Source organism: Panthera uncia, chromosome B1 (genome assembly GCF_023721935.1).
Source record: "Panthera uncia isolate 11264 chromosome B1, Puncia_PCG_1.0, whole genome shotgun sequence".
Lineage (NCBI taxonomy): Eukaryota > Metazoa > Chordata > Mammalia > Carnivora > Felidae > Panthera > Panthera uncia.
The window spans coordinates 158,660,159-158,672,647 of NC_064811.1; the positions used below are offsets into that span (position 1 = coordinate 158,660,159).

The 12,489-nt window shown below is 34.6% G+C and overlaps 1 protein-coding gene across 4 annotated transcripts in view; it reads left to right on the top strand.

The window, feature by feature from the left end:
- The window catches only part of ADAM2 (ADAM metallopeptidase domain 2), a 136,626-nt gene that overhangs the window by 59,903 nt on the left and 64,234 nt on the right, over positions 1-12,489 (top strand). For all 4 annotated transcript variants that reach the window (XR_007457984.1, XM_049631467.1, XM_049631466.1 and 1 more), the window contains one exon: positions 9,585-9,721. Coding sequence is in view for 3 of the 4 variants with exons in the window: in XM_049631467.1 (XP_049487424.1) it covers positions 9,585-9,721 (137 nt within the window). In the remaining variant the exon portion in view is untranslated. The remainder of the gene's footprint in view (positions 1-9,584; positions 9,722-12,489) is intronic.

Here is a 12,489-nt window from a genome sequence, read left to right on the forward strand (position 1 = left end):
CTGATTATTTCAGTCTTATATGCTTATAGAAAATAGACAAAAGAGAAAATACTCTACAGACTTGGAAATCAGAATTACCATAATACCAAAAGAAGATGGAACACAAAAGGAAATTAGAGAATAATTTATCCACAAACATAGAAGAGAAGCAAAACCATAAATCAAAAATCCTAACCAACTGAACCTAGCAGTTTATAAAGATAATAGACCATGCCCAAGGTGATTTTGTCCAAAGAATGAAGGATCATTTAATCTTAGAAAATCTATTTACATCATTTAACTGAAGGTACTGTCATAATATTATTTCAGTTAATGGCATTTACTAGTAAGAACACAGATGAGGATAATATAGTAAAAATTGATGGGATGTGGAGTGGGCTATTTTAGCTAAGGTGATCAATCAGAGAAAAACTTTGAGGAGAAAATATTTGAGAGGAAGCATGCATGATGAGGCAAAGGCAGTTATGGCAAGGTCTAACAGAGCCCACCAGAAAGATCATTAAATTCAAAGGCTTTCAAATGAAAATGAATGTCATGAATAAAATGGCCATAAAAATAGTAATTTTATTGAAGTCAGAAAGCTTCTAGTTATATAGGGTCTTACAGATCTTGGTAAATGATTTTGGATTTCATTCTCTTTGCAATGAAAAAGCACTGGAAGTTTTTAAGCCAACCGGAAGTATTTTTCTTATGGGAGACTAATTGTTGAGCAATAAGGATCCAAAGCAAGGAGACCAGTTAGAGACAGTTGCAGGTGAATGATATAAACTGGTGTTTTCTACTTGGATGTGTGAGTAGATTTTGTCCATTATATATTATGAAAATAGAACATAAAGGACATACCAACTTATTGAATACATAGTATGTATGATAGAAGTATAAATGATTATTCCTCAGATTTGTCTTAAAAAACTGGGTAGAGGAACAGGGACTAAGAAGCATAAGTGAGGTAGAAGTGTAGAAGAGTATTACTTTGAACCTGAACTTGTAAAGTTAGAGTGATAGTTAATTTTATATGTAAGGTTGGAAAGTTTTGATGAAATTAATATTTAAATTGGTAAAATTTGAGTAAAACACATTGTCCTCCATAATGTGAGGGGGCCTCATCCAATCAATTGAAGGCCTGAATAGAACAAAAAGATCATCCTTCTCAAGCAAGAAGGAATTCTTTAGCAGACTGCCTTCAGATTTCATCTGCACCATGGTGTTCAGCCTGTTGGCCCTCAAGCTGGAACTGCATCATTGGCTCTCCTGGGTCCTCAGGCTGCTGACCCACTCTGAAGGTTTTGGACTCACCAGCTTCCATAATTGCGTGAGCCAATTCCTTATAATACATCTCTTTCTCTCTGACTTTCTCTCTCTCTCTCTCTCTGCTATTGGTACTATTTCTCTGGAGAGCCCAAATTAATTCAATGGCTCCTACATAAACATAAAATATATATATACTTAAACATTAAAAGATACATGCATCATAGAGATGATGATGATGATAGATGATAGATAGATAGATGATAGATAGATATAATATAGCTTTGTGGGACTGATTTGCTAAATTCACACCCTTCTGTTATCTCCCTGGTACATTTCACTTACTTGTGGCTGCTCTTTTTAGTTCAAGCAGAGGAGGCCAAGGCAGTGGAGAACAGAGTATGAGAAAATAAAACTACCTTATTTGGTTTCAAACTCTTGAACCCACAGCTTCACCAGAGGAAGGGAAAAGTGCTCCTCTTTCAGAATTTTGTCTTTGTAATTTCCCCCTTTTGGCCACTTTGGTGCTGCTACAGTCACTGAAGAATCGTCTGATGGATGGGGAATGAAAGAACAGAAGGAATAGGAAAAAGAAACAGGACATTTTCACTTTTCCCTGAGATTTAAGAGTTTCTTTTCCCACTCTTCAATTCAGAACTACAGAATTTCTCCTGGTTCTCTGTCTGCACTACAGTGCTCACTTCCAAATTCAGACTATTTTGCTTTTAGGCCAGGAGAGACCAACTAACTGGTACTTTGGGTGTTGGTTCTTCCCTTTTGAATGCTGATACTTTCAGGCTTGTCAAATACTTTCTCTCTATTCTGTCCAGGTTGAATAGTTGATTTCAAGTGGGAGAGATAGACTGGCTTTTGTTTACTCCATCTTTCTGGTAATGGAATCTGTACATTGAAATTTAAACAATGAAAATTTATACAATGTAAATACTAAACAAAAACAATTTATCTTGGGTATATTAATAGCAAATAAAGTAGACGTCTTAATCAGGTTGGGCTGCCATAGCTAAATAACATAGATTAAACAACATTTATTTTCTTATAATTCTGGAGGCTGGAAGTCTGAGATGAGAGTGCCAGCATAGTCAGATTCTGGTGAGAGCTCTCTTTCTTGCTTTCAGGCATCCACCTTCTCTTGTGTCCTCACTTGGTGGGGAGGAGTAGGGAAAGAAATAGAAAGAGAGAGATCTTCTTTTTTAAGGCCACAGTTTTATCAGATGCCCATATTTAACCTTAATTATTTCCTGAATACTGTGTCTTCAAATACAATCATATTGGTCACACTGGAGACTAGGGCTTCAACATAGGATTTTGCAGCAGACACAATTCAATCCATAGCAGTAGACTTTAAAACAGGATGTGTTATGAGCAATAAAGAGGAATATTAAATGATGATCACAGGAATTGAGAGAAAGAGCAATTATAATGTTGTATGCACCTAATTACGTTGCTTCAATATATATAAGGCAAATGTGACAGAATAAAATAAAAAAAGACATCCATAATAGTACTTGAGAATGAAGAAAAATCTAACTCAGCAGTGCCCTATTTTCCATTTTGTTGAAATGTATTTAAAGGTTGTATACCAAAGAGCAGCAGAATATTACTTTATAACTCCATCAAAGTATATTTAATACAAAAATTTATACATGTTTAATGTATACACTTTGATGAGTTTAACATATGCATAAATATATACCATCACCACAAACAAGGGAATAAACATACCCATCACCTACAAAAGATTTCTTCTGTTCCCTTGCTTTTTATTATTTACCAAAATAAATAATATAGTGATAAATAAAGTAGTATCAATATAAGATGATTGAAATCTTACAGAGAATATTTTCTTTCTTTTTCTGAGATAATTGTCTTTATTTTTTAAATATAATTTGTTGTCAAATGACTAACATACAGTGTGTGCAGTGTGCTCTTGGTTTTCGGGTAGATTCCCGTGATTCATTGCTTACGTACAACACTCAGTTCTCATCCCAACAAGTGCCCTCCTCAATGACCATCACCCATTTTCCCCTCTTCCCCGCAACCCCCATCAACCCTTAGTTTGTTCTCTGCATTTAAGAGTCTCTTATGGTTTGCCTCCCTCCCTCTCTGTTTGTAACTATTTTCTTCCCCTTCCCTTATCCCATGGATTTCTCAAGTTCCACATATGAAGGAAAAAATATATCTCTTTCTCTTCCTGGCTTATTTCACTTAGCATCATACCCTCCAGTTCCATCCACGTTGCTGCAAATGGCAGGATTTCATTCTTTCTCATTGCCAAGTAGTATTCCATTGTATACATAAACCACATCTTCTTTATTATTCATAAGGTGATGGACATTTAGGCTCTTCCCATAATTTGGCTATTGTTGAAAGCGCCACTATATACATTGGGGAACATGTGTCCCTATGAGTCAGCACTCCTGTATCCTTTGGATAAATTCCTAGTAGTGCTATTTCTGGGTTGTAAAGTAGTTCTATTTTTAATTTTTTGAGGAACCTCCAAACTGTTTTCCAGAGCGGCTGCATCTGTTTGCATTCCCACCAACAGTGAAAGAGGGTTCCTCTTTCTCCACATCTGCACCAGCACCTGTAGTTTCCTGAGTTGTTCATTTTAACCACTCTGCCTGGTGTGAGGTGGTATCTCAGTGTGGTTTTGATTTATATTTCTCTGATGATGAGTGACATTGAGCATCTTTTCATGTGTCTTTTGGCCATCTGGATGTCTTCTTTGGAAAAGTGTCTATTTATGTCTTCTGCCCATTTCTTCACTGAATTATTTGTGTTTTGGGTGTTGAGTTTGGTAAGTTCTTTATAGATTTTGGATATTAACCCTTTATCTGTTATGTCATTTACAAAAATCTCTTCCCATTCTGTCAGTTGTCTTTTAGTTTTGTTGATTGTTTCCTTTGCAGTGCAGAAGATTTTTATCATAATGAGATCCCAATAGTTCATTTTACTTTTAATTCCCTTGCCTTTGGAGTCTTGTTGAGCAAGAAATTGCTGTGGCTGAGGTCAAACAGATTGTTGCCTGTTTTCTCCTCTAGGGTTTTGATAGTTTCCTGTCTCACACTTAGGTCTCTCAACCATTTTGAGTTTATTTTTGTGTATGGTGTAAGAAAGTGATCTAGTTTCATTATTCTGCATGTTGCTCTCTATAGAGAATATTTTATGACCATTGTGGATTTAAATTAGAACTAAATAATAGAAAAGTCACTTAAAAATCTCTAAACATTTGTAAATAAAACATAAGAAATCAGAACTCATTTTGAACTAAATGATACTAAAAATACAGCATACCTAAATTCCTGGGATGCCAGAAAAAAACAGAACTGAGAACTCTGTAGCTTTAATCATACACATTAAAATAAATTTAAATATAGATAATCTAAGTCCAATTTCAAAAAACATGTAGTTGCAAGTTAAAGTAAAAGACCCTAGAACCAAGGAAGTAAAAAAAAAATAATATTTCTACCAGTGAAAAATACGAAACACGTATATCATGGGGAAAATCACCAAAGCACAAAGTCATCTGTTTGAGATGATAAATGAAATTTATAAGTCCCAAACAAAACAGTATCCTACCTCAATAAAGAGCAAGTAAGTTATCAAAACATTTGTTGAGAAAAAGGGACACCATAACCACAGATCCTACACATATTAAAAACAAAACAAAGCATATCCTCAACTAATGTATGGCAGTAAATTTAGATGAAATTGATAAATGTCATGAATAATAAAATCTATCACATGAATAGGAAAGAAAACCTGGATAGCCATTGACCTATTGGAATAATTGAATCTTTTAAAAATATTTATTTATTTTTGAGAGAGAGAGAGAGCTTGTGTATGCACTCGTGCAAGCAGGAGAAGGGTAGAGAAAGAGGCAGAGGATCCAAAGCAATGTGGTGCTCCAACTCCCCAACTGTGAGATCAGGACCTGCACGGAAGTTGGACGCTTAACCCCTTGAGCCATCCAGGGCCTCTTGGAGTAATTGAATCTTAAATAATACTAAAAAGTCAGCCAACACCAGAAACTCCAGGATCAGATTGTCTCCTTGAGGATGTGATGTCTCCAAAGGTTTTAGTACCAATGTACAACAAATTCTTGTAGAGAATATAAAAGGAAGGGCTGTTTCTTAGCTTGTTGTAGGAATTGACATTTATGCCAACGCTATGTTAACAAAGAGAATTCTGCAATGTATCAGAAGAATAACACAACATGAGTCAAGTAGAAATTATTCCAGGAATGCAAGTTAATTTTACATTTGAAAATCAATCATAATCTACCATTCTAAAAGAAATAATAGATGCAGAGAAAACATTTGGTAAAGTTCGAACTCATTTATGACAAAAAAAGAGATAAAACTTTCAGCACACTAGATAGAAAAAAGAACACCTTCAAGAAAGTTTTGTCCACTCTAAGGTCTTGAAGCTAATAATTTATATTTTCTAATTAAAACATGTTGTTAATTTTCAACTATAGATCCATATAAACAACATTAAAATAATTTGGTGTGAGTTAGGTGTCAGGATTATTTATTCACAGTAAATAAGCAATCACTTCATGGAACTTATTAAACAGGTATTTTTCTTACGGAATTAGAGTGGTACCTTTGTTATAAAAATCAGATCATCATATTTCTACTCTCTTTCTGGATTTTTAAAAATGATCATTTGTCTATTTTTCCACCAATACCATATCGTCTTAATAGCTATAGTTTTATAACATATAATCAGCAATGGTTGTATGAACCCTACAACTCCTTCTTCAGACTAATTTAGGTATCTTAAGTTCTCTGCATTTCTGTTTTAAAATCAGCTTGTCAATTTCAACAAAAAATTCTTGGATTTCTATTAGTTTTTGATTTAAATCCCTAGGTCAATTTGAGGGAAATTGACATTTTAACAATACTGAGTCATCTTATCCGTGAAATGGATAGACATGTGTAGTAATGTAAGCAATAAAAAGAACTACTGTTGTACTCCATATTGATGGATCTCAAAAACTAGGTTGAGCAAAAGAAGCCTGAAACAAAAGAACATTTACTTCATGATGCCATTTTTGTGAAGCTAAAGTGTAGCTAAAGGTAAGCCAAAGTATTAAAAGTCAGAATAGAAGTTACATTTGGTAGGGAGGTAATGCCTGGAAGCTTGCTGGGGAAAACTTCCTGAGTAATAAAAACATTCTGTACCTTGTACAGGATAATAATTATGCAGGTATGTGACACATGCATACTTCATAAATATGCATACATATGCATATGCACATATAATATGTATAAAAACTATATATGAATATGTATATATATATACACAAATAAATATTCTAATTTTTTATCACATTTATTTATTTTTGAGAGACAGAGACAGAGCACAAATGGGGGAGGGACAAAGAGACAAGACACAGAATCTGAAGCAGGCTCCAGGCCTCGAGCTGTCAGCACAGAGCCCAATGTGTGGCTTGAACTCACCAACTGTGAAATCATCACCTGAACTGAAGTCAGACACGCTCAACCGACTGAGCCACCCAGGCACCCCAATAAATATTCTGTATATACATATGTGTATATGTACATATAACTTCATCAAGGCACCTAAGATTTGTACACTCAGCATGAAACCATTACACAAAATAAAATGTTATTAATTTTGAAAAGGCAATAACCAAAAGAGATTAAAAATATTTTAGTTTCAAGTATTAAAAATAAAAATGATCATATCGTTTTCTCTTTTATGTTTCAAACCCATATGTGCCAGAAAATTTAACCCTAAAAAGTACAAAGTACAGAATGTCATGCCAAAAATTAATGTATGAGTATTAATATGAAGCATCAAAATATTCTCCAAGTGAAATAGATATGAATTTTAAGGGATTCATTATTTAGGATGAAATAAAATTTTACTAACCTTATATAATAAACCTGAAATCATATGTACCTAACTACTTATAAAATATACAAAGCAAACACTGAAAGAGCTATTAGCTCAAATACATTGTATTTGAATAAGTAATTTTTCAGAGCAAAATTTAGAAGATTTGAACAATATTAGTCAGCTTTATCTAAAAGACATATATAGAATCTTGATTCCTAAAGTTAGAAACTAGAAGATTTTACAAAAGCATAAGTAGCAGGCACATTTATAGAAAGTAATCACATATTTCGCAATAAAGAAAGTCTCAATATCTACTTGCCTGCAAATTTTTTTCAGTCTAGTGATTGGCACATAAGAAGCCTTAATAAATGTCAGCTACTGTTAATATTATTTTACAATTGCCCTAAGCAGGTATTATTTGCAAAAAGAAACTTGTCTGCGTAGTTGTAATTTTTTTCCTAAAATATTTTTTAAGACTCCAATGTTAAATGTAATTTTCCTTCTATTACTTTATTTTCAAAACAGAAGTAATCATAACAATATTCTGTAGGAAATTCTCACACTCCCTTCCATACATTTTTCAAATTTTTCAGACTGGTCTGTTATGGACTAAATTGTGACCCCCTAAAGTTCATATGTTGGAGCCCTAACCCCATGTGACTATATCGGGAGAGCTAACATTTATGGAGATAATTTAAGATTAAAGGAGATCATAAGTGTGAATCCCTAATTAGATAGTGTTCTTATAAAAAGAGGAAGTGACACCAGAGATACCGATCTCTGTACATACACAGAGGAAAAGACATGCAAAAAGGCAGCCATGGAAGAAACCTCACCAGGAACTAATCCTGCTGGTATTTTGATCTTGGACTTCTAATCTTCAGACCTACAAGAAAATAAATTTGTTATTAAGTCACCTACATCTGTGGTATTTTGTAATAGTCAGCCTGAGCTGACTACTTGAAGTCCAATGTGAGACTGTCATAACAGGAGTGTAAAGAAAGGTCATCTCAAAAATTAAACCATGTATCTGATCCTATCACACAATGAAAGGAAAGGTTAAAATATATGCAGATAGAGATGGCGAAAATACATGTATTAAAAAGAGAATAGAGTAACAGTTGCATGGGGAGGGGAGAAGAGACTGCTTTCACACACATGACTAAAGTGAAATTTGTGGAAATCATTTTTTTCATCTTACCAAGCTATGAAAGATAACAGGGAACAGGACAGATACAGAATAAGAAACAGTTGTAAAGATACATTGATTGAATAATTGCTAGACCCTTTTCTACAATATCCCCAAAACAAGAAAAACAAGAAAATCTTATAAAACAAGAAAATTTACAGTAATAATATAGTGTACTGTTATTTTTTATAAATCTTATTATTTAAATTCTTGAGATTTAGCAAAATCCTTCCATTTCTTCTCCATTATCTCTCCACCTCCCTTTTTATCTCTGAACATGGATAGTACATTCATCTGTGGTAATTTGTTAAAAGGAACATCTGTCAATGTGTATACAAGGGGTAGGAACTTAGGGCTAGTAACACGAAAATTTAACTGTCACCCAGACTTGAAGGAAAGGGCAATGCCATTTTACCAGGGTCACAGACAGAAGGTAGATGTCTCCACCGAAGGATCCAGACAGTTATAGGCACCCTGGCAATGATGGTAATAAATACCTTGCTCTTTTCTCAGCCTGTTCCCCTCTTTAGAGCAAATTAAGGTAAAAGAAACCCTTTAACATAATTCATTGGTATCACCTCCTGGGCTAGAGAGCAAGGTGGAACATGCTGGAAAGTTGATTTAGAGAGACAAACAGAAGATACCAAAATCTATTCCTAGAAACCAATCTTGAAGTATATTTAACAAAATGCTGTTAGATATATCTGAAAGGATAGTGTGATTTTTGGATTTTTCTCAAGCTTCATACATTTTAGTACGGTCAAAATATACTATAATAAGCATCTTACATTTGCAAAAACAAAAATAATAAAGATATTTTAGTTTTGAAAATAAAGTTTAAACACTTGGTAAGTCAGCATTCTTATTATCAGTCATTATTTACCCTAATTTAATGGATCAATTTATGATTTTTTAAATGTATGAAAGATTCACCTAAAATATCATCCCCAAATAATTAAAATATAAGTGAACATAACCGGTTAATAATTTGACACTGCATGTTTGTATCTAAAGATCTTATTTTGTGAATATAAATATGACTATAACTATTGTTATTATAATTAATAAGTTACTGAGGCAGTATTTTTCTTATATTAATAATGGTACCTGTAACATGTTACCAATATAGATGGCACATCTGTGGTTATCATATTAGATGATGCTGTTCAATTTTATTGACTATTTTTAACAATTACATTGTTTCCTAGGTAAATGGATTATCTTCTGAAATGAACATGCATGTTCTTTTTTCCAGCATCCCAGAGCCATAAGTCTGGAATCACTTGCAGTTATTATAGCTCAATTACTGAGCCTTAGTATGGGAATAGCTTATGATGACATTAACAAATGCCAGTGCTTAGGAGCTGTCTGCATAATGAACCCAGAAGCAATGTAAGATGCTTTACTTTTACATGCTTTACATATATAGTTTATATAAAAATAAGTCTGGTGTACTTAGTTTAAGAAAGTCTAGGCTGCTAAAATAATTCATAATGGTCAAATATAAGCTGTGTCCAATGATTCCCAAGTCAAAATATGTATTCCAATGCCCACACTGCATATCTACCTCACTGTCACTTGTATCCTGATATGACAATTGCTTTGTCATGTGCTCTAACTCTAGATTTATCGCTATGCCATTTGCGCAATTTTATAATCTAATGCATAATTTGGTGAGCCAAATATAGGCTTGAGATCACTGTACAAGAATGATTAGTTTGGACTTATCTGCATGTGTCCCTTTCATTCTGCCCTCACTTAGCCTGAACTCTTGGCATCTCCTGATTTCAAAGATGCTGTTAATCAGCTTTTTCCTTTTCACTAGAGAAGGGCTTTTTGCAGTATGCTTCCCAAGCCTCAAAGGCATAGCGAATTTGTTGTTATCATCATTATTCTTAGAGTACAATGGTGAGATTTTATAGAATTAGGGCCATGTAGGTGATTTAGGGAAACCATCAGCCAGTCAGTGACTAGAGCCAGCCTCTTATCTTTCTGAAGGGCAATTCTCATAACCATTTTCTCCTTCTCATATGTCTTAGAAAATCAAGCCCCATTGCAGACAGCGGCAAAATTGATAACATCACAATCTCTCCATTCCCTAACTTCTGCTTCCACAATCATTTCCTAGGAAATGATTACTCAAATTTTTATCTCAGGCTCTGATTTGGCAGGCACTCATGAAAACAGTTGTCCCAGAAGGGGCTATAGAAGAGCATTATCAACAATAGTCAAATTATGTGAAGAGTCCAAGTATCTATTGACTAATGAATGGATAAAGAATATGTGGTATATATACACAGTGATACACACACACACACACACACACACACACACACACAATGGAATGTAATTCAGCAAACAAAAAGAATAAAATCTTGCCATTTGCAACTATGTGTATGGAGCTAGAATGTATTATGCCACATGAAATAAATCAGTCAGAGAAAGACAAATACCATATGATTTCACTCATATGTGGAATTTAATAAACAAAACAGATGGCCATAGGGGAAAAAATAGAGGCAAACCATAAAACAGACTCTTAACTATAGAGAACAAACTGAGGTTTGCTGGAGGAGTGGTGAGTGGGGGAGGGGGAGTGGATAAAATGGTGATGGGTGTTATGGAGGGCACCTGTGAGCACTGGATATTATATGTACATGATGAATCACTAAATTCTAACCCTGAAAACAATATTACATTATATGCTAAGTAACTAGAATTTAAATAAAAATTTGTAACAAAAAATAAGAAGGGACTATAGAAAACAAGGCTTTTTGAAATGATTGTGAACCTGGAACAATCCATGATTTGATGACAACAAGGATACCTTTAACGGGTATAGAGAGGTATAACAGTTATGCAGAGAGAGGGCACTGCAGATCCATGCTGTGATGCAAGATGTTTGTTCTTTTGCACTTAAGATCATTAAGACACAATAAAAAATAAAGATATTCATGATAGATTAGATTAGTTCCATGTGGAATTTCAGGTAAGTATCATAGAAGATATGTAGTGCCATCCCCTAGAGTTCTTTGCAGTGGAACCCTTGTGGAGTTGAGCATGCATACAGAAACCAGTAAGTGAGTATGTTACTAAAATTGATTATTATCACAATAATTTGGGTATTTGCAGGTCTATATAATTAAATAGTGGGCCTATTAATCTGTCTAATGACCAAAATAGCATATCTGGTAGCTAACTAAAAATATCCAGACAGTGTAAGTAAATAATATGAGTAGAAATCCCAGAGCTCCATGTCACCTATATCTATTGCACCAATGTTTCTCAATCATTTCACATCAATGGCACATGGGGGTTCCCTAAAACTGTCTGTAAATGAAGAAAAACCTGTCTTATTTCAATTCAAGAACAGGGCCTTTCAATATGTTAGGTGGAATCCTTTTTTGAAAAAAAAAATCACTATTCATACTATTCTCCAATTAGATTAAGACCCTCACAGTGAGCATATTTGCATAAAATACATTTAGCTTTCTATTTTGTATTAGAGACGTGCCACAGGTTAGGATCTACATGGCCTCAGCAATGGCAAATAGTATTTGGTCAAGGATATGGATACCACAAGCTTGGACATTTAGAGACAAGAAAGTGTGGGGAAGAGGAAAGCAAGTAAGCACAAAGTATGCAGATCTTTATATCTATCTTAGGTTCAGTCCCACAAGAAGCACTCAATGACCAAGTCAACACTTTAAAATTCCTGAATGCCAATCAGCTTCTTCCCTAGGCAAAAGAGGCCCTAAAATAAAGGTAATCACCTCTTTAGTGGGGCAGACTTCAACCACTTCATTGGAACACCAGCTCCCTGACCCTCTAAGGACAAAGCCATTAAATCTTCTGTACACTTCTTTGTGGTCCCAGCAGATTGGAGCCACAATTCCTATCTCAATACAACAGACTTATGTTGATTTTTCCTCATTCTCTTTCTCTTGATTCCTACTCCTTTAATCCTGTTTCCTTGTGTCATGTCTCAAATTCCCTGCAATCAAGTTCATGCCTTTTTGTTTTTCTTTTTTTTTTTAAATATATGAAATTTATTGTCAAATTGGTTTCCATACAACACCCAGTGCTCATCCCAAAAGGTGCCCTCCTCAATACCCATCCCCCCCCCCCCCCCCCCCCCCCCCCCCCCCCCCCCCCCCCCC